At 58.4% G+C, this 24,201-nt stretch overlaps 4 protein-coding genes across 7 annotated transcripts; all 4 read right to left on the bottom strand.

The window, feature by feature from the left end:
* Positions 1 to 138: 138 nt before the first annotated feature.
* On the bottom strand, positions 139 to 8,407 carry CHRNB1 (cholinergic receptor nicotinic beta 1 subunit). 2 transcript variants are annotated; one of them, XM_027047811.2, is made up of 11 exons: positions 8,256 to 8,407; positions 8,031 to 8,170; positions 7,409 to 7,453; positions 6,622 to 6,731; positions 6,424 to 6,532; positions 5,736 to 5,883; positions 5,190 to 5,399; positions 2,277 to 2,500; positions 1,597 to 1,778; positions 1,127 to 1,274; positions 139 to 837 (listed from the first exon to the last, which is right to left on the bottom strand). In XM_027047811.2, exons 1-11 carry the CDS (start codon positions 8,314 to 8,316, stop codon positions 697 to 699), a joined length of 1,518 nt encoding a protein of 505 aa, XP_026903612.1. In that variant the 5' UTR covers positions 8,317 to 8,407; the 3' UTR covers positions 139 to 696. The 2 variants fall into 2 exon arrangements, with proteins under 2 accessions (XP_026903612.1, XP_026903613.1); XM_027047812.2 differs by lacking the exon at positions 8,031 to 8,170 and having other exon boundaries at positions 8,256 to 8,361.
* A 94-nt stretch (positions 8,408 to 8,501) lies between these two features.
* On the bottom strand, positions 8,502 to 15,008 carry FGF11 (fibroblast growth factor 11). Of its 3 annotated transcripts, none has more exons than XM_027047814.2 (5): positions 13,672 to 15,008; positions 11,900 to 12,010; positions 11,595 to 11,698; positions 10,626 to 10,824; positions 8,502 to 10,342 (listed from the first exon to the last, which is right to left on the bottom strand). In XM_027047814.2, exons 1-5 carry the CDS (start codon positions 13,862 to 13,864, stop codon positions 10,272 to 10,274), a joined length of 678 nt encoding a protein of 225 aa, XP_026903615.1. In that variant the 5' UTR covers positions 13,865 to 15,008; the 3' UTR covers positions 8,502 to 10,271. The 3 variants fall into 3 exon arrangements, with proteins under 3 accessions (XP_026903615.1, XP_026903616.1, XP_026903617.1); XM_027047815.2 differs by having other exon boundaries at positions 11,900 to 11,966; positions 13,718 to 15,008; XM_027047816.2 differs by lacking the exon at positions 11,900 to 12,010.
* Positions 15,009 to 15,880: 872 nt separating this feature from the next.
* On the bottom strand, positions 15,881 to 18,196 carry TMEM102 (transmembrane protein 102). The gene is made up of 3 exons (XM_027047810.2): positions 17,882 to 18,196; positions 17,335 to 17,567; positions 15,881 to 17,213 (listed from the first exon to the last, which is right to left on the bottom strand). The coding sequence occupies exons 2-3, from the start codon at positions 17,546 to 17,548 to the stop codon at positions 15,895 to 15,897; spliced, it is 1,533 nt and encodes a 510-aa protein (XP_026903611.1). The 5' UTR covers positions 17,549 to 17,567; positions 17,882 to 18,196; the 3' UTR covers positions 15,881 to 15,894.
* Positions 18,197 to 20,010: 1,814 nt separating this feature from the next.
* Positions 20,011 to 23,740, bottom strand: SPEM3 (SPEM family member 3). The gene is given in 4 exon segments (XM_015069453.3): positions 20,011 to 20,099; positions 20,101 to 23,237; positions 23,338 to 23,395; positions 23,518 to 23,740. Coding segments are annotated over 4 exon segments (3,372 nt in total). The 5' UTR covers positions 23,656 to 23,740; the 3' UTR covers positions 20,011 to 20,060.
* Between the last annotated feature and the right edge of the window lie 461 nt (positions 23,741 to 24,201).

Below are 24,201 nucleotides of genomic sequence, written 5' to 3'. Positions count from 1 at the left end.
CATTTTACAGATGTGGAAACTTAGGCCCAGAGCAGTTCAATAGCTTAGCTTATCCAAAGTTTGAGCACCAAAGCTGAAACCTGAAGGAAGGATTTTAAAGGGCTCTTTCTCCCCGCCCCCCTTATTACAAATGCATCCTTCTAGACATAACCTTTTTTTTTTATCCTAAAGATAATACTTATTACAAAAAAATAAATTACAGAAAGGTGAAAACAAAGATCACTGGTCTCAACATGCAAACATAAGCACTATTATTTGGTGCATTTCCTTCCAGGAAAAAACAACAACAACAACAACAAAACCCCTATTCACTCAACAGACGTTAAGCACCTACAATCCTATAGGTCAGGACCTGTGCTAGGAGCTGGGGATATTACAGTGAACGAGGCACAGTTCCTGCCCTCAAAAGGCTTACAGTCTAGTTCTTGTTCTTTGTTCCATTATACTGGGAAGCTAGTGTTGCTATCCAAAGGAACTTCTACAAGAAACCAAAGACTAAATAAACTGATAGTGCATGTCTAGCGGGGCCCAAGGCTTCAGTCGGCCCCGTCCCACTTCGGCTCGCTCCCCATAAAGGCAATGACCTGGGAGGGCCGGATTCCTAGTGGAGTCGAGAGGCAGAAAGGGATAGGACTCGAGAGTACGGCCGGACTCTCAATGCAGCCCGCAGAGGACCTGGGTCTTGGCCCTCTGTCCTCAAGGAAAGGGGTCGGCAGGGGGCAAGTGGTACGAGGCATCCAGGAAGATGACGAGGGTCCCAACGCTCGTGAAGATGATGAAGGTCCAGAGGAAAAGGCGATCCACTACCATGGCCACAAATTGCCAGTCTTCCTTCAGCTGGGGGTAGGCAGAGTAAACTGTTCCTGAGCTGCAGACCCCCAGGGGAAGGTCTGCCTGCTACCCTTACCCTGTCCTACGAGCTGAGACAGGGGCGGGCCGTGGGACAGAGGAAAGCGAAACTGCGGGCGATGGATGGAGTGAAGAGCCAGTCGGAAAACAGGGGGCGGAACCAAAGGAGGCAAGCTTCCAATCAGAAACCAAACCGAGTGCTAGGGGCGGAGCCTGGATTGGCGGGTGGAGCCAAGGCCACCCAGGCCCTGCCCTGCTCCACCCTCATTGGACTTACCGCGTCGTGGTCCTCCTGTTCCTGCAGCTGTCGAGCGATGTAGCTGATCGAGGAAACGACCTCCCGCAGCTCGGGAGGCAGGCCCACAGCCCGGTTTGGGCCATCGATAAATCGCCGCAGGTCCGGGGCAGACAGTTCAGGCTGGAACCTGGAAGAGGCGGGACAGTTTGGCCACGCTCTAGGCTCCATCCCAATTCCCTCCTCCAACATTCTTGTCAGTTTTCGAAACGTGAGAGGGCCCTCTAGGCTCTCCCCGTCAGCGACGACCTCTCCAGTCTTCCGCAATTCCTCCCATCCCTCTACGCTTTAGTTTCCGCCTTTCCGCAAAGTAGGCGGCAGAAGGGGTACTACACTTCCCATGATGCTCAAGGGCATCTTCCGGGACCTTAAGCCGTCTGCCTCTGCACAGCCTTCTGGGAACGGTAGTTCACGCTCTCCCTTCCTTGTAGGCGACGGAGAGTAGGTACTACCTGTTGGGTTTGGGGAAGAGAAAATCGTTCGGTGGCTTCCGGATGAAATATTCATCTGTTCCTCGACCCCAGCCACTTGCTGGAGAGTCCCTGAGGGCTACAGGAGGTGGCTCCGGCATCAGGTCTCTCTCAGGTTTGGGCCTCTTCAGACCCAGGTATGGAGGGAGTTTGTGGATGAAGATCTGCTGAGTAGAAAGGCATATTGGTCGTGGGGGGCTGGGGGGGGGGCGCTCTCATGCCTTCAGACGAGAAGGGAAGTAGCTCACCATCCCCAACCACCTGCCCATCCCTGCGCATGCGTGCGCGCGTCCCCCAGCTGCACAGCGAGGAAGTGCAACCACACGGCCTTAATTTAAGTGGGTTGGAGGCATCCTGTCCCGAAAACAAAGTTCCGACGGCTTCCACCCTGACAGGACCTGAGCCCGAGGATGTTTCCCTGCGACCCAGGGATGGGCAGTATTGATGAAGCCAATAGGGGATCTAGGACATGATAATGTCAGGAGGGTAAAGTTGACTGTGCAACCTTTCAACACCCAACTGGCCTTGGCACTTGAACACTCTACCAGGGGTTGTAGTTATCGCTCAGGTCTGTGAAGTTGGTAGGAGAGAGGAGTGGCACCTGCACAAAAAGACGAATGCTAGGACTGAGAGTTAACACTGGTTGGAGAAGGACATCTTACCTGACGGACCCAAATGGGCATTTGGTGGGTGTGGGGTGAGCGATGGTGCAGGTTGAGGACTACGACGCTAAGGATGACTGAGAAAGTGACGAGCACCATGGTGAACATGAGGTACTTGATAATGATGGGGACAGACAGGGAGGTCTCAGGAACTTTGTCTGCCAGCAGCAGCAGGAACACAGTCAGGGTCAGCAGGGCAAAGATCGAGAGCCCCATCTTCTCTCCTTGCAGGGCAGAGAGGAAGGTGGAAGGATTAGGCTTTGCCAGAAGGCGATTTCCATGGCATAATCAGTGACCATGTCTCCAGGCCACTCAAGGACAGGCTTTTGGAAGGGCCAACTGCAGGCAGATGAGTCCTACAACGATAACCTCCAGCTCGGACTTACTCTCCTACACTCCAGATTTATAGCCACCTGCCGATTTAACTTCTCCACCTGGATGTCCAAGAGACATCTCAAAATTAACCTGTCCAAAACCTAATCCCTCGACCACCAACCCCTCCCACAGCCTTTCCCACTTCAGAAGTGACAAATCCATCATTTTTGTGGCTCTCAGTCCTGCTCAACTCTCCTCCCTCTCTCTTAACCCATACCCAATCCATAGCAAACCCTACTGGTTTTCCTTTCAAAATATAACCATACAAAGTACCATGACCTCAGGTCTGAGTTATTATAAAGGCCTCCTCGGGGCGCCTGGGTGGCTCAGTTGGTTAAGCGTGCGACTTCTGCTCAGGTCATGATCTTACGGCTGGTGAGTTCGAGCCCCACCTGGGGCTCTCTGCTGTCAGCCCAGAGCCCGCTTCAGATCCTCTGTACCCACCCCCCCCCCCAGATCTCTGCTCCTCCCCCACTCACACGCACTGTTTCTCTCTCCTCAAAAATAAATAAACATTAAAAAATAAAGAAAGTTAAAAAAAATAGAAGGCTTCCTCTTTGCTTCATTGTCTTTACCCCTGCTGACTGTTCTCAACAGAGCAGCCAGACTGATCCTGTTAAAATGGAAATCAGATACATCCCTTTCCTTCTCAGAACCTTCCAGTGGCTTCTCATCTTCTTCGGCATAAAAGCCAAAGTGTTTAGTATGGTTGACAAGGCCTTCTGCTAACTCTCTGACTTTATCTCCTACTGTTTTCCTTCTCGCTTACTTCACTCAGTCATCCTGGCTACTTCTCGAATACGCAAGGCTCACTCCCACTCCAGAGTCCGCATTCACTGCTAACTCCACCTGATACATTCTTCCCCCCAGATATCTGCCAGGGAACATTCTCTCAACCCCTTCACTCTTTGTTCAAATACTGATCCAGTATTTCCTTTTTAGTGAGGCACTGGCTGACCGTTCTATTCCTTAAGATTTTATTTTATTTATTTCTTAGAGAGATAGAGATAGCACGAGCAGGGAAGAGACAGAGACAGAGACAGAGAGAGAGAGGGAGAGAGAGCGGGAGAGGGAGAGAGAGGGAGAGAGAGGGAGGGAGAAAATCGTAAGCAGGCTCCATGCTCAGCACCAAGAGCCCGCCATGGGGCTTGATCCCATGACCCTGGGATCATGACCTGAGCTGAAATCAAGAGGTGGTCCCTCATCTGACCGAGCCACCAAGGCGCCCGTTAAGATTTTAAGTCATCTCTACACCCCCCATGGGGTTTGAACTCACAACCCTGAGATCAAGAGTCACGTGCTATACCGACCGAGCCAGCCAGGCACCCCTGACCATTCTAGTTTAAATTACAACCCCTGCCCCCATTCTCATCCTCCCTAACCGCTTTTCCTACTTTATTTTCCTCTTTAGGACTTGTCCTCTCCCAGTATACACCCTAATAGATTTATTTATTTTGGTTGTTGGCTGTTTCCCCCACTAGACCATAAACTCCAGGAGGGCAGAGATTTTTGTCTCTTTTATTCACTGAGGTAGCCCCAGTGCCTCGCACGTTATAGATGCTCAACAAATATCATTGCACGAATGAATAGACCAACCCTTGTAGCTTTTTTAAGGAACTAAATAGCAATTTGAAGGATCTAAAAATGAAACAAAGTATATAAGGATGTGCCAGGTGGCTGATTATTCTCGGGGCATACAACAGGCACCTCAAACTTCAAGGAAGGTATGGAAATAAATAACTTTTATGGTCTGTTCTACTTTAGTCCTATAATATTGGGTTCCAAGATTTGCCCTGCTCAGGGAGGAAGTAGAAGTTACATTTGGAAGTGTGTTCTAGAGCTGGATCATTCTTCTTCTCTAGACGGAGAACTCAATGCCAGAGAGAAGGAAAGAGTGCTTTAAATACCAGAGTTGAGGATTTCTGTATGTGAATCAGGCTGGCACCAACTCTCTCTGACTGCCTAATGTCAGGCAAATGCCTTAAACTCTCTCAGCCTCTTTGTCTTCCTCCGTAAAATGGGAAGACAGTTCAGTACTTATCTCACGGAGTTGTAAAGATTAGAGTTGAGTTAATATATGCAACATGTTCATTATACTACTTCTAGCAAGGCTCAAAAATAGTAAAAATAATACTAATGCTTACACAGAACTTACTTGGTGCCGGGCACGGTTCTATTAACTCAATTCATCCTCAGAATAATCCTATCAGGTCGAGACAACAATTGTCCCCATTTCCAGATCAGGAAATTGAGACACAGAGAGAGGAAAGAATTTGCCCAAGGTTACTCTGCTGCCTCCTAGAGAAATGTCACTATTGTTTCGAAGGGGGATAGGAGGCCAAGGGACTAGTAGGTGTCTGGAAAAGAGGGGAGTGAGCTGGGGAGGATACCAGGAATGGGAGAAGGATAAAGGAGAATTGTCTAATCCCAGGAGCTTGTTGGTCCCAAGAAGGAGATCCTAGGATTCTGAAAGGGAAGAGGCAGAAGTTACTGGATGGAGAGAAGTGGGGAGGTTGGCAGGGCCCCTCCCTCCCTTACCTGCATCTGGAGGCAGGTAGAAGACGAAGATGGCCAGGAGAGTGATGAGGATGCACGGGGCAATGACATTGACCAGGTAGAAGAGAGGCTTCCGACGAATGATGAGGTAGAAGGTGACTTCTTCCCGCTGTCCTTCCCCGCCTCCCCTCAGATCCACCGGAGGCTGGATTAGCCGAGAAGGCTTGTGGATAATTTCCCATTGGCCATTCTCTGGGAGGAAGGAGAAGGGAAGAGAGAAGAATGGGACACAGATGTAGGACCTGACCTTACCGGTGCCAGATACGGCTTGATCTGCCACATCCTAACCCTCAGGTGGCTGATGTGATAAGGGCTAGCTGTGGACATCAGGCTGGGCAGCCCATCTCTGATAAACGTGAACAAGTCTCAGTTTTCCATATCTGTGAAACTTGTCTTGCTGACCCCACAGGGCTGTCCCGGGCATTGCTGAAGGGGGAAGGGGGGAGGTTGGAGAGGGGGCGGTATTTATCAGCCTCTTAGAAACCAGAAAGCATAAAGCCCATGGACGTGGGAGCCATGCCCGCTCACCAATGAAGGTCCCTTCATGAATGTACACTTCCTGCCGTTTCTGCTCGTCAGGACCCAACGCGGTCTGCAGGCTGACCTCTGAGCTGTCATAGCTGTAAGAACTGAACACCATGGTGCAGTTCTGCCAGTCGAAGGGGAAGTAGGTGACCTGGATGGGGGGGGGGGGGAGTCACCAGGGCTGCCAGAGAACTGTTCCGGGGGGGGGGTGCTGGGGGAGTTGGAAGGTCACAGACGAATTGGAAGGTTATTAGGGGTGGCCTTGGCCAACGGAAGCGGGATCACTGAGAAAGACTGGAAGTCAGGGACAGTGACGGGAGAAGAAACAACGGAAAATCGGGCCACCTGGGTGGCTCAGTCGGTTAAGTGTCTGACTTCAGCGCAGGTCACGATCACGTGGTTTGTGGGTTCCAGCCCTGCGGCAGGCTCTGTGCTGACAGCTCAGAGCCTGGGGCCTGCTTAGATTCTGTGTCTCCCTCTCTCTCTGCCCCTCCCCCGCTCACGCTCTGGCTCTCTCTGGCTCTCTCTCAAGAATAAATAAACATTAAAAAAAACCACACACAACAACGGAAAATCAGGAGGGCGGGAGAGATGTGAGGTTGAGGGCATATGGGAGGAGGGAGGGGCGTCAGCCTCTGGGGAGAAGCAAGGTTTCTGTGAGCCCTGAGCTTCCCAGGGGGAGCCCGGCCACCTCGATGCTGCAGCTGCTGCGGTAGAGGCCTGGAGGCTGCCAGCGCACGGAGCCGTCGGAGGACACAACCACGTTCAAGTCCAGAGCAACGCCAAAATTTCCGTCGTTGCTGCGGGTGAAGGGTCTTCTCAGCTGCCAGGATTAGGACCCCGCCCTCCGGAGACCCCGCCCACCTCCCGGTCTTTGGGAAGACCCTACTTGTTTAGGAGCACCACGTCCGGTAGCCACACGGATGCAGCCGCGATGCGCAGTGAATCGATGCCCTCGTGCTCCGCGGGGTCCCAGCTCAGCCTGTAGTCAGTCCACCCCTGTGGAAGCAGAGGCCGAGGGGCTGTCCGGGGCTGGAGGCTGGGAGGGGACTGGGGATGGCCGAAGGAAGCCCGGGAAGGGAGTGCCAGGGAGGGAAGCCGGCAGGCAGGGACTAGGGTTCTGGAAGTCGGGGTTCTGATCCCGGCTGCACCTTTACTGGCTGGGACCCCGTCGGCTAATTTCCCCCTCCCCCACTGAGCAGGTGGCACTAGCTAGCCACTAAAACAGTGTTTTTCAAACTACAGCTGGCGACCCTTCAGCGGGTCTGGAATCAAATAAGCGGCCCCTGGGGGCTTAGTTAAACGTCAATCTTTGGCTCAGGTCATGATCTCACAGTTCGTGAGTTCCAGCCCCGCGTCAGGCTCTGGGCTGACCGCTCAGAGCCTGGAGCCTGCTTCCGCTTCTGTGTCTCCCTCTGTCTCTCTGCCCCTCCCCTGCTTGTGCACACACACTCTCAAAAATAAATAAAAAACTTGGTGTACCCAAAGTGTGAAAAAAAATTAGAATATGGAATGCAACTCTCATAGTAAATATACGTATTGTTTCCTGAAGCTTCCCTTTGGGTCATGTGCTCCGAGGTCGTGATTCTTAGAAATAATACTCTTACTGAGCGGGACGTTGGAGGAAATTGTAAAGGCAGCGGGACGCCCTTTCCCACCCCACGGGGTCTCCGTACCAGGTCTAAGTACACCTTTGTGCTCATCTCTTCATCCTTCTCGTTCTAGAAGGGAAAAATTTCAAGGGTAGAGGTGACGTGAATAGAGAGCGATGAAGGGGCTCCCTCTGGAAACCCCTCTTTTTCCGGAGTCCCACTCTCTCGGGTCCAAGCCCTGCCTCCAAGATGCTGCCCTGGTTTGAGCCCCGCCTGTATGTCAGAAACTTCCGGCCGTCTACCCGGCCAGCCAATTCATCTACCAGTCCGCCCACTCCCGGCCCCGCCCACAGCCTGCAGTTCACCCAACCCTGCATCTCCGGCCGCTGTGGTCTCTTGACCCGGTCCCGCACCATGCTCCGCCCCAGCCTGCGACCCCGCCTCAAGACCCGCCCCCCAGCGCGCCGTGGAGTCCCGGCTTCACTTCAGGATCCGCCCGCAGTCCGGCTCGCCGCCCTAGCCTGCCCCACCCCTGGCCTGGCCGGCGGCCACGCCCACAGCTTGTCCATTGGCCCGATTTCGACCCAATCTCGGCTCACGGCCTATCTCCCGGCCTGGCCACGCCCCCAGACGGCCCCGCCCCGCCCCAGGCCACGCCCCCAGCCGTTCCGCAAGTCGGACCTCAAACCCCGGCGTGCGCCCTCACCAGGCTGATGAGCTGCGCCAGGCTGAGGCCAATGCTGACCCCGACACGGTCTCCCACCTCCCGCGCCGGCCGCACCGAGCTATCGTAGCCCGAGAAAAGCTTCTCGAGGAGCCGGCCCTCCGCCTCCGAGCCATGGGCGCCTGGAAGAGGAGGGCACTGAGTGAAGCCACCGTGCCCTGCCACGACCCCTGGTCCTGTCACTGCTCCTCTGAGGCCCGCACTTACCCGGGGCGAGCGGCGCCCCCAGCGCCCCCAGCAGCAGCAGCAGCAGCGCCCCAGAGGTCATAGCCCGGCCGCGTAGCTCAGTGACTTCGCTCCGTTCGCCAGCGCAGGGGAAGTGACGAGGCGCCCAGGAATGTGCACCTGTTGTTGGGGGGCAGCCGCCAGCCCACCCGCCCCGCCCCTGGGGCTTGGTCCCGCCCCAAGCAACTGCCAATGCCCGCCACCCACAGATGACAGACAACGTGTAAATCGTTGTACAAATCGTCTTTAATTGAGAAAGCATGGAGTGGAGACCCTGTCCCCTGGGAGCAGAGCCAGGAGACGGGTGGAGCCTGAGCGGGGTCTGTGTGGGTGAGGGGAATATGCGCCCCTCTTGCAACAAGCCAGAAATAGAGCCTGAGGAAAAGTGACCAGCCTCTGAGCCCCAGCCCCTCCCTTTAGGGCCCTCTCCTCTACCCTGCCCAGGTCTGAGGCTACTCAGAGTGTCCCTCCTAGTCACTGGTGGCTTCCTGGTCTTTTCCAGGCCTACCCCAAGCTCTCCACGCTTTTTTGGGAAAATCTAGTCAGGTCCTTTTTGGGTACCTAAAACTTAGCTGAGGTTATAAGCTGTAAGTTAAGCAAGTTCTAGTCAGTTAGAAGCTCTGGGGGTATATGAGGTCTAGAGCCCCGAGAGGCCCTCGCCTTCCTTGGCCTGATTGGTAGGGGAGTGGGGTGGAACTTATTGCTGAACTGGGGTCTCTGCACTGGGGGATCAAGGTTGTGTCCCTCCTCTTATCCTTTTTATTCTAGACTCATTACCCTAAAGACCTCAGCTTTAAAGGGGACCTGGGAGGAATTCCTGCTGAGGTAGCTAAGTGTTCATGTCCCCCCCCCCCCCAACCCAAGCACAGCCGAAACAAGCCATGGTTGTGGCCCCCTGCCCATCCCAACCTCCCTACTATGAGCCAAGGATTCCTGCCCAAACTCCTCTGCCCTTCCTCAGACTCTGTTTCCCTGGCGGGACCCCAGCTGAGTTGCAGGAGCTAGAAACTGCATGTATAAATAAGGTTAGCATTCTATAGGAAGAATCAGATTTTTAGAAAACCTAGGAAAAACAAGAAGTGTTTCTTGATTCACCAAGAAACGCATTACTAGAGAAGGTAGGGGGATGGGTCTAGAGCTTCCTCTATATGAGCATTAATATGGCTATTCAGGCCTCGTTTCCATCCTGGAGGAAAGGGCTGAGTCCTGGTCTACGTCCTAGAGCCGAGATTCAGGAGGAAGTATGGCTCCATATGTGTCTAGAACACCATGCTCTAGCAGTGGGTGTCTTTGGGATAAGAAAGTTAAAACTGTGGTGTTCTGGGACCGGTCCTAGTTCAGGCCAAGGTCAGCAGCTGGACAGGGCTCATACCCAGCCCCTCTCTACCTGGAAACCAGGGGGTCCATCTGGGTCAAGGACAGAAGCCTGATGGATCCAGAACAGAGCCTGGCAGCATGCCAGCATTCCAGCCCAGAGCCTGAGTGCAAAAAGGGCCCTGGCTAGGGTGCCTGGTGTTCCAGAACCTGTCCAGAACAAGGCAGAAGGTGGAGGATGGAAAAAAGGAAACTGATCCTGAGCTCCATTAGACCTATAAATCTATGGTTCAGTGGCAATGAAAAGGGCATAGGGCTCCAGGAACTGGCTGAGCCCCGGGGTGGGGAATATTTATGTCCTGGTTCTGTCATTTTGGGAACCCGGGCGCCTTCTTGGGAAAAGGCTTTGCGGGGCTGTGAGTGTGGAAGGAAAGAAGGGATCAGCCAGGATCACTGTCAGCCTCCCCCTCTCTGAACTCCCAGGCCCGAGGAGCAGGGAAGCCTGGGGAGTCACAACCAGCCCCTTGGCTCCCTCAGGATCGAGCACCTGGTGGGACCTGGCTGCTCAGGGCATGAGTGTGGCGGCACGGGTGGGGGCGGGGCCGGGAGCAGGGCTGGGAGACAGGCTGTGGCTGTGGCTGGCTCCGTGCAAGTGCCAGGAGCCTCCAGTCCACGGACTACATTTCAGGGGGCAGGGGGACTGGAAGGGGAGGTCTCAGGGACACTGTGGAGAGATGGCTCCCGGTACATGGCCACTGTGAAGGGGAGAGAGAGGAGCAGGAAGGAGAATTAGGCACGGAGAGACGTGGGAAGAATCAGCTTTGAAAGGGCTCCCATCCCCAACACCCATCCTCTGGGAATCCCAACCCACAGGAGAAGGGCTCCCCAAAGTCCCAGGGGCCAGGGGCCGGAGCCTTCCTGGTTTGACCCCTCATAACAGGTGTCCTCTTTAGTACCTTAGCTATGTGTCACTCAATGTTCACATCGAGGCCAGCACCCTCCCCCCGACGTCCTTTCCTTGAGTCCATCCATACTCACCTTCCAGGAGCTTGGGCACAAAGTGGGCCGCTGCCTTGGTCTTCTTGACTCGATTTCCCTTCATGACTCGGCCCTCCTTGTCCAGGCCCAGGTACCAGGCCCGGCCAGAGCGGCGCTGGCGATAGAGAGCAGAGGCATACAGGACGTAGTAATTCTCGAAGACGCATTCCTTAAAGCGACACTCAGCTGTGAAATGCGGCTGACGAGACAAAGAGCCAGAAAGGCACACAGAGACAGAGACGAAAAGACTTATCACTGGACAGAAGGAGCCCCGAGAAGAAGCAGCCAGGGGGCGCCTGGGTGACTCGGTCGGTTGAGCGTCCCACTTCGGCTCAGGTCATGATCTCACAGCTCGAGATTTCGAGCCCCGGTCGGACTCTGTGCAGACAGCTCGGAGCCTGGAGCCTGCTTTGGATTCTGCGTCTCCCTCTCTCTCTCTCTCTGCCCCTCCCCTGCTCTCTCTCTCTAAAATAAATAAACTTAAAAAAAAAAATAACCAGTCAGGATACAACCCCTGCGTTTTGGGCTGGAGGGCCAACTTCTTACTCCGTGTAGAAACTAGGAGAAAGGGGGAACGAGGGAGCATCTGGTCAGCACCCCCCCCCCCCAGGAGGTGGGGGTGGGGCCTGGAATAAGAAGATACCTGCTCTCTACTCTCCTTCCAGCCTCTCTTGCCAGCCCCTCTCCGGGCTGAGTCTGGCGAAGTTCAGTAACCATGAAATCTGGAGGGAGTAGGATGTGCAGGAGTTCCAAAAGGCCGGAAGAGTTGGCCAAAGAGCCTGGTGGTTCTTGGGGGGCTACGCAGGCAGCAGGGATGGGAGGGACCCTAGCAGAGGTGCTCTGCGGTGGGCAATAACAGCACATCAGCAAGAGCTGGAGGGAGAGGGAGTCCTAGCGGTAGTTAAGGCTGTAGCTGGGGAGCCCTGGCAGGGCCGGCGATCCCCTGGCCACTCGGCCTCAGTGTCTCACCGAGCTGTAGAGCAGCCCCTCGGCGTTCATGGCCATGTAGTGACCCAGCTTGGCACTCTGGATGGTGACCACACGGAGCCCCACGGGGATCAGGTTGAAGTGGGCTGGGGGTGGAGAGAGGGGGCATCAGTGTCCCGAGCCTCAGACCCCCATCCTGGCTCCCCTGCTTCCCTTGGTGGTGGTGGTGGGGGGGGGTGTCAAAGAGCCAGACGGAGAATGACAGCACTTGAAGCAGGCACAGGATGGCCACCTCCTAGCCCCACTCTCCCCTCCCCTCCCCCCCAGCAGCTGGCTTCCTCTCTCACTGAAAGAGCTGGTGTCCTCTGGGGTGCCCTGGATGGTCCCGTCAGGATTCGCCTGGAGGTAGAAACCCTGGCGGCAGAACAATTTGGTGACGATGCCTTTGAGCTGAGGCTCTGGAGAGAGAGACATTCATCTTTGAAAATGACATCTCTGTTCCCAGAAACATTCCTACACTTGGCGGGATCAGAGGAGAGAACCAGGGGAGAATGGAGGGGAGGACGCGGGTCCCAGGGCCCCAGCCCTCAGCCCCTCTAAGCACGCTCTCAGCCACCTCTCTTTGACTCGGGAGGAACCTGGGGGGTGGGGCCCTTCTGCTTCCTCTAACCCCCAGCTTTCTGTTTAATTTATTGAAATTTATTTAAATGGCTTAATTCCTACCCTACAGCTCAACCACCAGTGGGGGAGGGGAGAAGAGTTGGAAAAGGAAGGGGAGATCCATCCAAAGGCAGAGGGCGGAGGGCGCCAGGCTGGACCGCCGAAGGGGCAGTGTGCTTGCGGCCGTGGGGGGCGGCCAGGTGACCACGGGGTAGGGGCGCCCCCTCGGGAGTGGGGGTGGGGCTGGGGCTGACGCTGACTCAGCACCTGCTGCTGCGGCTGCCGCTCGCTTGGCGCGGGCCTTGCCTTGGCCCAGTGCCGGCCTGTCTGACACTGACCCATCTGTCTGTCTGTCTGTCTGTCAGTCTGCTGGCTCGCGGGGGGCCCAGCCCTCCCCGAGGCTCAGCCTCTCCCTTTCAGCCAGGTAACCCGCCTGAGGTGGGGGACGTGCGGTACCAAAGCGAGGAAAGCGGAGAAGGGGGCCCGGGAGCTGGCGAGGCAGGCTGAGTCACGTGGGGGCCGGGTCCCACTCAGAGGGTGGGCTGCGGACCGTACCAAGCGGAGGGCCGGCGGCGGGGGGAGGAGGGCACGAGGGGGCTGCCCCTGGGGGAGCTGGGAGCCGGCGGGAGCGGGGCCAGAGGGCCTGCTGCCAGCCGAGCCTGGACGGGGACCACGCGCTAACCCTCACAACTCTCCTTCCCCCGTCGCTTGCGCTCGGCCGACTTCCCTGTACCCCCTTGTAGGTGGTACGACCCCCCAGTCTCCCAGCGGGTCTCCAGCCCTGTACTGGGTCGGAGCTGCTGGCGCCGGAGGGTCCCCCGATCGTGTGGGAGCCCCCTTCGGAGTCGCGTAGGGGGTAATGGGGGGGGTGGCCGGCTCCCCTCTCGAAGCGCAGGTCACAGAGGCGGGCGCACAGAGGGGCGGGCTGGCGAGGTAGCTGCAAGGACACCCGGGGGAGAGCTGGGGAGATTGGCGCCGCGCCAGGCAGGCTCGGCCAGCGGGAACCGAGCCAAGGCGTGGAGGGGCGGGAGAACCGGGGCGGGGGCGGGGCTGCCAGAGCTGCAGAAACCCTCGGGGTGACCCAGGCGTCCGGAACCCCCAGGCCCCTGCGCTCGGGATTGAAAGAATCGCGAGAGCCGGCACGTAGGCGGCGGACGGTGGGGGTGGGGGTGGGGACTCCTGTGTTGGGGGGGGGAGGAGGAGTGGGGGGCCGAGCCGGAGCCGCGAGGCTTCGGAGCGCCAGACCTAGCCCCTCAAGCCTTCCCCTTGCCCTCGACAGCAAGGAGACTCGGGGGTATGGGCAAAAGAGAAGGGAAACTGAGGCACGATCTGGCAGGAGCTGTGTCGTCCTGGCCCACCCCACCTCTCACTTTCGGGGAGCCCCCCTCAGTCGGGCCCCATCCTTCGGCGTCCCTGGCCTCAACCTCCCAGACCCGGAGACCCCGCTCCAGCCACTCACCAGGGCCGCGGTCCGGCCGCGCGGGCCGCCCCCCGCACAGTCGCACCTTGGACAGAAGGATGACGAGCTGCTTCTGGCAAAGGGACTTGGTGCCGCGGGGACACACGCGCCGCTGCGCCGACACCGGCCGGCTGCCCCCGGGCTCGCGGACCTCCCGCTTCTGCCGGATCAGGCTACTGGCCAGCGCCGCCATGGCGCCCCGGGAGGAGACACCCCCAAACCGGCAGGCGCCCCCAGCGCGCTCACCGGGGCATGCTCTTGACGCTGGGGTCCCAACTCACCGCCCCACCCACTGGAGCTGAGGATAAGCCCCAGGGCCCCTGCCCCCCGCCACCCCTCGGCCGCCAGCTCCCACCCTTGGGCCCCGTTCTAGCCCCACTGGATCCAGCAGCCTATGTATCTCTGTTGACCCCACCCTGGACTTTTGCCCCCTACTGAAAACTACCCCCTTTCCCTGTTCTCCGGTGTCCCTGTCCCCTCTTCCCTTATCCCAAAGTCAAGACCCTCAAAATTTCCAAGATGTGGTTGCAATACCCCGAAGCACCTTTCCACCCTATTTTGGGGACCCGCACTCCTGCCAAACCCACCCTTGTAATCTAAAGGGTGTGGGTCCTTAGCTTTGACTCATCCCTACTGGGGCACTGCCAATGTCAGGGAGGAACCCAACCTTGGTGTCTTTGCCACCTTCCATGTGGGTCCCCCACTTTTTTCCACTGAAGTCCCCCAAAACTATGTCTGGGGAAGCCCAGGCTGTCCCCCGCTCAGCGATTAGGGGTTCCCCGACCCTGTCTCTGGGCAATACCTTTTTTCACATGGTTCCCAGCTGCTGAACCCCCTTCCTCACCTTGTTACCCCCCACTCCTTTTGAAGTCACCTCCAAATCCACCCTTCCTGGTGGGTTCACCAGGTAGGTGGTTGTCTGGAGGGCCTCTGTCACCTCGCGACAAGGAGCATCCGTTGTTTCCCGCCCCCCCCCCCCGGGTTGCCCCTTAATTTCCTCGGGGACAGCTGGTGCTTGTTTAGATCCCACGCCCTCCAATCCAACCAGCCCCCCGAGAGGCGTGCACCCACGTTATCACCAGTCCCCGAATGTGAACAGGCTCCCTACAAGTCAGGGCGCGTCAGAGCTTTCTGCGACAGGGCTTCCCCGGGATAGCCTATAGCACCCTCTTCCTTCCCCGACGCCCCTCAACCTGTCCTGTCTTGTTGATCCGGCGACGGGTGGCTCTGGCTCCGGTTCCAGGCTCCTCCCTCCCTGTCCCTCGCGAGCGGAGCCTCCCTCCACGCCGGGCTAGGCGCCCCGGACCCCCAGGAAGGAGGGAGGGTGTCTCCGCAGAGCGCCCTGGTCCGGCGAAGTCAGAGCCCCGGGCCTGGCGGCTGGACCCAGCAGAGCGGCGGCGGCGGCGGCAGCGGCAGTGGGGAGCTAGGCAGCGGCGGCGACAGCGGCTCCCCCTCCTCCGAGAGCCGGCCCGGGGGCGGGGCAGGGGGCGGAGACGCCGGGAAGGAGGGGGGGGGGGTGAAGCCGGGCGGGAGGAACCCCGGGGTTCCTTGGAGGCAGGGAGTGGGGACGGTCTCAGAGGCAGGCGGAGCCGAGGCAAGGCCGCACGTCTTGGGGTTCAGAGGAGGAGGGGCAAGGAGGCGACTCCACTGAGCGGATCCCTGGATGGGAGGAGAGGTTGGGCTTAAGATGGATGGAATGGCGGACGCTGGGAGAATGGAGAAGGGGACCCTACTGCCCCGGATGGGAGGGCAGAACTGAAGGGGGAAAGTGGGGGAGAGTAGGTAGAGGTGGTGGTGAGGTCTAGCCTGGGGCTGAATCCGGCCTTCTTAATCTCCGATTTTGTGGGAGCCAGATTGGTCAGTCTCTGGTCTCCGTGCCTTCTTTCTGCGTTTTGTCAGCAATATGCCCCCCTCCCCCTTCCCTATTGACTCCTAAGAGAAAAGACCATAAGAACTGGGGAAGATGGTTGCCTGAGGAAGCACCGGGCGGCGAGGGGTGCTGGCCGCCACAGATCTGAGGAGCAGAGAGGCCAGAAGTGGGACGACCACAGGTCAGGGCCCGGGGACGGGGCAGGAGGGTGGGGAACGACCCGCGAGGAAGCCTTCTAGACTGATCTTCGGGCCCAGGACGCTCAGCCTGCCTTCCAGGCGAGGGGCCGGCGGCCCCCCACCACACCCCGCCAGCCAACAGAAGCACTTTCCACGCGGGTAGGAGCAGCGTCTTTAATGGGCCCCGCCTCCCACGCCAGCTAAGCCGCCCCCCTTGCGCGCAGCCTTGGCCTCCTCCACCGCGGCGCGCAGGGCCCGGGCAGGGTCCCCGCGGAGCCCGGCCAACGCCCCGAGCAGCCCAGCGGCGCCATCCCCCGCACGGAGCTTTCGGCCGCTCAGGAAATAGTGGGGCAGCGTCCCGGCCTCGAGCACACGGCCCAGCTCATCCAGCAGCCCGAGGCAGCAGGCGCCCGCGTTCTCCGGCCGCGCGAGATAGAGCGCGGGCAGCCGCTCGCACGCCCAGTAGAGCAACGTCCGCAGGAGGTAGGGCGCCGCGGCCCGGGTCCCGGCCACCAGCGGGCGCAGCAGCGCCTGGGCCGCCGCGTGCGCTTGCAGCAGCGGAGCGGGTATGCGCGCCTTGAGCGCCAGCTCCTGGCGGGCGAAGCAGAGCTGCCAGCCGGAGGCGCCTGGCTGCTCGCTGTGGCCGCCGGGCACCAGGTAGAAGGATGAGGACTCGGAGGCCAGCGGGCCGGCCCACGAGTGGCTCCGAGCGCCCTCGGGCCAGCCGGCCACCGACACCACGGGAATCAGGTCGAAGAGCAGGAGGCGGCGCGGGGGCTCCGGCGTAGCCAGGAGGACGGTGGTGAACCCCGCGTGGCGGGCTGCGTGGACCAAGCGCGGGGCACCCGGGACCGGGAACAGGGACTCGGCGACCGCGGCCAGTGAGGCAAAGAACCACGCGGCCACCTGGGCGGGGCAAAGTGTGGGCCATGCCTCCCACCCCTCCGTCTGCTGCAGGCCTGGGCTAACGACGGCTGCTTTCCTGACGTCACCGTTCAGGTTTTCCAGCGGGGTGGGAAAGCCAAGATCCATGATGCCTGGCCCAGGCGGCTCTTGCCCCGAAACGTTAGGAGGTGATTTTTCCAAAGCCACGTTTGGATCAGCCTCAGTGACAGAACCGTGCGGCTGGTCCACGGAGCTTTGCCGGCTCTTGGGACTTCCTTCACTTTCGGTTCGGTGGGTGGAATCACGTCCTCCTGGGACTGGAGGTCCTAGGCAATCCTGCCATGCCTCCCGAACCGAGGTTCCGCGTATGCACTCTGGGAGGCACAGCCACGCGTAAGAGGAGTCCACGTCCAGTCGCAGCTCCTGCCCGGTGCCGTCTAGCGAAAACACGGGCACTAGGAGTGTAAAGCCGGCGTCGTAATGAGGTCCCCGGACGTAGGGACCTAAGGGTGCAGGTCCCAGATCCAGGGAGCCCTCGCGAATCCCGCCACGAAGCAGCAAGAGCTCCGCTTGGGGAGGAAAGCGGGGGTCCCGGCGGTGAATAAGACCTACAAGAAAAGACAGGATCGGGAGGGCACGACCCAAAGCCGGGACGGGACGGGGCGGGACTGGACTGGACGGGGCGGGACTGAGAGCCGCGAGCACCCGAAGGCAGGGAGAGTTACTTACCCAGCAAAGAGAAGACAAAGTCCTTGGCCCGGAGGAGGTCTGGCCCCGGCTTGGGCGCGTCACTCCAGCTTTCCTGCACACCCAGCTCCTGGATCAGCTGGGTTAGTTCCTGCAGCTGCGCCCCAGAGCAAAAGTCGATGTCCGTGAGCGGCCGGGCGGGGGCTGGGGGCGGCGGGCCCCACCAGGGCGCACTCCCCCAGACCGCGGAAGCCATGCAACTCAATCGTTTGGGGCTAGGGGAAAACACGGACGGGAGGAAGCTTAGACGGGCCGTTCCTTTGCTGCCAAAAAGTCGCCCGCGTTCTTCTCGCTTCCCCAGGCGGAGCGAGCCCAAGCACAGTTCGTCAATGGGTCTGCAGATGGAGGGCTCTAAATTTAGTCTTGAAAACGAACCAGTAAATACCTCCTCCGGCGTTGCCCTTTTCTCACACGCTGGTCCCGCCCCCGTGGAGCGGCTCACCTGACTCAGCAGGTAAAAAGTAGCCGTTAGGCCCCTCCTGCGGGATGAAATAGTCTCCGCCGCCGCCCCTTGTCTACCTCCACTCACCTATTTGGGAAGGGAAGAGGCTTGTGGCCTGCGGCTTCCCTCTCAGGGGCAGCTGCAAGGGCTGGGAAGGGAACGGATGGAAAGGTTCAACAGGTGTCTTCTTCCTGTAGCTCCTAGGGCCACGCCCCCCATTGCGACCACGCCCCCTTCTGGCGGCCGGCCTGGTGCTTCCGGGCCGGCCTCGCCTCCAGCCAGAGCTCAGTCACTCTTCCCTCTGCTGAGATCTCGCGCTGTCCTGGGGGTTGTAGTTTGTCTTCCGAGCTACCAGGGCGTTGGGGCCACGCCCCCACATCCTTTCCTGTTCCGCTGAAGTAGTGCCTGATGGAAGTTGTAGTTTCTATGGAGATCAACTGTTCGTGACTTTCGAGCCCAGGTCAGCCAGGCACAAAAAGATCCCGTGGGGTTGGGACAGAGGATGGATCTGAACAGCAGATAATAGTGGGGGACACACCCCAGAGCCCGGGGAGAAATAGGGGTCTCCGCATCCCTGTGTGAATGGAGGAGCCCTAATCGCTTAGACCTAGGAGGGTTCGTCCATGCGATCCTAACTGCATTTTATTTTATTTTTTAAGTTTATTTTGAGAGAGAGAGAATCCCAAGCATTGTCGGTGAAGACCCCTCAATATGGGACCGGAACTCACAAACCTCGAGATCGTGACCTGAGTGGATTGGCGTGCTTAGCCGACTGAGCTACCCAGGTGCCCCCCATAACTGCATTTTAGAGAAAAGACTGCAGCCCACGAAGGTTGCCCATGATAGAGCTGAGCCAGAGGGGTGTCGGAAAGCGGCTCGCAGCTGGGTGGGGAGGCATCTCTTTGGAGTCAGGGGTAAGCAAGAACACACAGGAGGTGACCCAGGAATACACATCTGGCTCAGGGAAGGGACCTGCATATTAATGATGCCCACCTCAGACACGAGTGAGGGCAGGGGAAAAAAAAAAAAAACCACTTTGACATCTGCCAGCTCGTGTATGTACATGGAAGAGTTATCAGGACCAAAAAATCAAGTCCAGAGGAAAATCCCAGCTGGGCTGGGGCAGGGCAAGGGGAAATTATCAAGAGAAAAAATGGCTTTCAGTTACCACGGCTATCAGAGGCACAGCTTAAGTCGGGGATGAGACTAGGAGCCAGAACGAGAAGACAGAGCCACAGGAAACCAGGGACAGGCTCACAGCTCAGAGCGACCCATGGCTGGACCAGGCGCCCTCCCCTCTCCTGCCGCCCTGGGGACTGGGTCTGAAGTGAGATAAGCCTGAGTCAATGGCAAGAGAATGAAGCAGAGACACCGAGAAAAATTATAATGGCCTGTGGAGGGGACCTCTCAGAATCCAGAGCTCAATTTGGGGAGCCCAGAAATCAGGGGTTCCTAGTCATTGACAGAGAGAACCCTTCTCCCTCGGCCACCTCGAGCCCCAAAACACAGCCCAGAACTGGGGAGGCAGGTTCCCATATATCTGGCTGTGACCCAAGAGACCTGATTGAGAAAACTGAGGATGAGGCTCTATCTCACAGTTTTGGGGTGATCAGGCAAAGGGTACCCCTACATCTTCCCTCCTCCCCAGAGGGTGACCTCTCACTCACACTAAAAACAACGAAGTTCTCCGGGTTCTGTGAACTTTGACGATGGTGGGTTTGGGTGACTAGGGAAAGGAAAAGTTTCTCTAAACTCTGAATAAAGCACTGCCGTCCATCAGGATTTTCTGTGACGATGGAAATGTTCTGAATCTGTGCCGTCCAATATAGTAGCCACCCGTGCCTATTGGGCCCTTGAAATGTAGATGCTGAGACTGAGGAACAGGATTTTACTCTTTTTGCTTTTGTTTTGCTTTCATTTTTTTAAAGTGGGGGGCTTGAACTCATGAGCCCAAGATCAAGAATTACGCGCCCCACCTAACTGTGCCGGGCGCCCCTGAAGTTTGTTTACTTTTCGTTAAATTACGTTTTAATCGCCATATGTGGCCAGTGGCTACTGTATCGGACAATGCAGCTCGAGGGCCTTGGGGACAATGGGTTTCGCTACGTGGCAATGCAGGAGCAGGGACAAGGCTAGCACCAGTCTTCCTGAGGCCCCGTGGCTGGCCAGCGTCGGGAATGGGGCTGGGGTGGATGTCCTCAATCAGCCACAGAACACTTGTCTCTTTATTCCCAATGCACCTTTGTCCCCTCTTTTTCCAGGGTCCTCACCACACACTGATGTCCCCACTCCCTGATGGTCTCCGGTGAGTTGCTGGGTGCCTCTTGGCGAACGCGCCTGGGAGACAGAGCTTCGCACTTGTCCCTGCCCAGCTGTCTTTGGCGGGCGTCAAAGACCACGTGCCCTACCTGGGTGCCCGACCCAGGACAGTAGGGCTTCCAGTTGTTTTGGGGAGGCATAGACTTCTGGCGATGGTTCTGGCAGGCTGAAGGGATGGTGTTCACGGGACGATACACCCAGTCTTGGCTGCCTGCTCGCCGGGGGGATGGCTGCAGCTCGATCAGCACGGGTACCTCTGAGAAGGTGTGCAGGTCACTGTAGACCACCTGGGGTTTGGAGGAGTAGGAGTTCTCACTCAGTGGAACAGAAATCCATGATAGGTGCTGCTCTGGACCCTCCTTCCGAGGAGCCTCCTTGGGTACAAATGACTTTGTCATTTGTGTTGTCTTTGGGGTCTGAGGTAGGCCCGAGACCTGGACAGTGTCAGTACCTAGGACAAGGCCTGGGTTCTTGTGGTGGTGGGGACTTGGGGTAAGGCACGAATCCTTGCAGAGGCCCGATCCCCCAGTAAGGCCTTGAGTCCTGGGGAGGCCATGGTCTTGGGTAAGGGCTGGGCCCTTGTGGGGGCCAGGATCTTGATTGATTCCTGGGTACTTGTGGAAGTTAGGGTCTTGGGTGCGTTCTGGGCTCCTGTGAATTCCAACATCTTGTATATGGCCGCATCTCCTTTTGACTTCAGTGGCTTGTGTAAGGCCTGGATTCTTATGGAGATCAGAATCTTGAGTAAGGCCTACGCTTCTGTAGACTCCAGAATCTTGGGGAAGGCCTGGGTTCTTGTAGTCTCCTGAGTCTTGGGTAAGGCCTGAGCCCTTATGAAGGCCAGAGGTTTGGACCAAGCCTGGGCTTTTGTTGACTCCAGAGTCTTGGGCAAGGTATGGGCTCTTACGTGGGCAAGAATCTTGGGGAAGGTCTAGACTCCTAGAGACTCCCGACTCGTTGGCATTACCTGTACTCTTATAACCTCCAGAATCTTGAGAAGGGCCTGGGCTGTTATGGAGACCAGTTGTTTGGGAGCAATCTTGACTTTTATAGAGTATAGTCTCTTGGTTTTGTTCTAGATTCCTATAGACTCCAGAGTTTTGCATAAAGCCTGAGCTCCTATGAATGTCAGAAGTTTGGGGAAATGGTGTGATTTTGTGGAGGTCAGAAGGTTGGGTGAGACATGGGCTCCTAGAGATACCTCCATCTTGAATAGGACCTAGATTCTTCTGGGGGCCAGAATCTTGGGTAAGGACTAGATTCTTGGGAAGTCCAGAGTCTTGGGAAGGGCTTGGACTCTTGTAAAGATAGGGGTCTTGGGGAAGGCCTGGGGGCTTGTTCAGGCCAAGATCTTGAACAAGGCCTGGGTTCTTGTAGGGGCCTGGATTTGGGGCAAGGCCTGGGTTCCTAGGAACTCTTGAGTCTCTTGAAAGGTTTGGAATCCTTTGGAGGTCAGAGTTTTGGTTGAGGCCCGGACTCTCGTGAAGTTCAGGGGCCTGGGGTTGGATTGGGGGTTGGAACGTCTCGGAGAGCTGGGGAGGGATGGGAAACTGGGAAGAGGGGGTGGATGGAGAAGACTTGGAGGTTGGGGGATTTTGATGGTTGGAGAGTTGACGGAGGACAAAGGATTTGGGAGGCATAAGAGGCAGAGATAGAGTGCATGGTGGAGGAATAGTGCCCAGCACGCTCTGGCCACCGGTTGGAGAATGAACGCAAGGTTGTGAAGGTATGGCATCCTTGGAGTAGACCACGCACTTGGGGTAGACTGGAGTCTGGGAATCTGTGTGTTTCCTCTCAGAGCTGCAAGGGTGGAAGCTGCAGTAAGGGAAGGTCTTGGGCTGTAGGAACTTGTCTTTGGTGTCATTTGAGATCTTCCATTCCATATTCCCCAACTCCAGGTAACCCAGTATGGACCCTGCGGAGGGCTTGGCACTGTCCCCACTATGTGGCTTCGGTGTTTGCTCCGCTGCCCCAGAACTGCCCAGACCCTGCCCCTCTTGGGCCCTGGGGAGGGTGCCCAAGTCCTTTCTGGAATACCCAGAGTTCTGGGGCGGGCACACGTGGCATAAGTTCTGCTTTGCCCTGCGGGCATCGTAGACCACCTGGCCAGTGGAGAGGCCTTGGCTGAAGGCAGTCGGGGTAGAGGGAATAGGAGTTAGGATGGGGGTAGGTATGGTGGCAGAGACAGAGATAGGAATAGGGACAGGAGCGGTAGTCAGGGTCATGACCAGAGCTGAGGTTGGGACAGAGATTGAGCCAGGGGCTGGGGTAGCAGTTGGGGGAGGCACTGGGGCAGAGGCGGGAGCAGGGAGCAGAGTGTGAGGGGTGGGGGTATAGGTCACACGAGCATGGGCCGGAGGGAAGGCTGGGGCATGGGCTATTGTGTGCCCGGGACTGTGACCCAGGGAATGGGCTGAGGGGTGCTCAGGGTCACGGGCCTGGGCAGCAGTGTGCTGGGTGTGCTCAGGGGTGAGGCCTGGGGGATGTGGAGGGGCCTGGGCTGAGGCATGCTCGGGGGCAGGGGCTGGGGAGAGGATCTGGGCTTGGGGGTCGGGGTGCTCAGGAGTGAGGGCCGGGGAGGAGGGCTGGGCCTGGAGGGGGTTGTGCTCAGGGGTGTGGGCTGGGGGGGAGATCTGGGTCTGTGTCTGGGCCTGGAGGGGGTTGTGCTCAGGGGTGTGAGCTGGCGGGGAGATCTGGGCCGGGGCCGGGGCCTGGGCCGAGTCGTACTCTGGGGTCTTAGTCTTGGTCTCGGGCAAGTGGAGAGGAGCCATGTCTGCCTTGCTCATCCAGGGGAACTGGGAAGGTGTCTCGTGCCTGGAGAGGAAGGGCGCCCGGGCCTCTGAGGCTGTGACCTGAGGGGCCTCCCCGGCTCCCATCACCCCTTCCTTCCACAGTCCCCATGGCGCGTCCACAGGACCCCCTGCGTGTCCACCCCGAGGCGGCATCCAGCGGCACCCGGAGGCCTTCTCGTCTTTTGTGTCTACTCTCCAGGAGTCCAGGTGGTCAGAGCGCCCCGGCAGGAAGCGACGATGGTAGCCGGAAGAGACTCTCGAGCACAGGTTCTTGGGGTCCTCGGAGCAGCACGCGCACGTGGGACGGTTGCCCACGCCTCTGGCTTGCTTGTCTGCAGGAAAATCGGGGTGGGACGAGGCCCGGCTTCCTGAGGGGCCCGAGAAAGGGGGACAGGCCCACATCCCCTTGAGGCCACGCTGGGGCCCGCTCACCTTTGGGGAAGAGGTGACGAAAGAGGAGCCGCAGGTTGCTCTTCAGATGCCTCCAGAGCTGAGGGACGCGGGGAAAGGGGGAGTCCGGAAGCGCGGTGAGCCCCGAAGGCCCGCTGCCCTCCCGCCTCGGCCCCTTTGAGGCCCCTGCCCCCCGCCCCTGGTGCCCAGCCCTGCCCTGACCAGAGTCACCACGTTGATCCCCACGTTGAGCAAGATGAAGCTGCCCAGAATCAGAAGAATTGAGTCTCCGAGGTCCTGGCACTTCCTGGGGTGGGTGCCAGAGCACCCCGGTGCTCTGGGGTGGGCTCGCTGTCCCATGGCCGGGGGTCCCAGGACTGCCTGGGCCCCCTGGCCCCCAAATACTCGCTAGGAGCCAGGCTCCTCTGGCGGGGGAGGGGGAGAAGGACTGGGTCATAATGGGGCTGGGCGGCTGGGGTCACAATGAGGGAGGGCCGGGGACAGTGTGCCCTGGTAACTAGGTCACCTGAGCCCGGACGGTCAGGTGGGGCCTGGAAGCCGGCGTGCCTGCCCCGCGGCCCTGGCTGGGTCCCCCACTGCCCGCTGCCTCACTCCATCAAACACGCACATTCCATCCCCTTGGCGGCTCCTGAGGCCGGGGAGACCTTGGCCTCAGAGCCCTGGGGAAGGCCCGGCTGGACCCCAGAGCCCTGGCATGCTTCCTGCCCTTCGCCGGGCCGTGGTCCCGGCTCTGCCCACACGTGGACCCCACGGGTCTGGAATCTGACCTCACGGTCTCGCGTGGGGCTGTGCCTCTGAGCCCACTTTGGGATCAGGGCGACAGGGACCCAGCGTAGGTGCTCAGGGACCCGTGGTTTGGAGTCTGCGGCTGCAAGATGTCCTTAG

The sequence above is a fragment of the Acinonyx jubatus genome, chromosome E1 (assembly GCF_027475565.1).
Source record: "Acinonyx jubatus isolate Ajub_Pintada_27869175 chromosome E1, VMU_Ajub_asm_v1.0, whole genome shotgun sequence".
NCBI classification, from domain to species: Eukaryota; Metazoa; Chordata; class Mammalia; order Carnivora; family Felidae; genus Acinonyx; species Acinonyx jubatus.
Note: the sequence above shows the minus strand (reverse complement) of the source record. Positions and strands in the feature narration are given on the sequence as shown.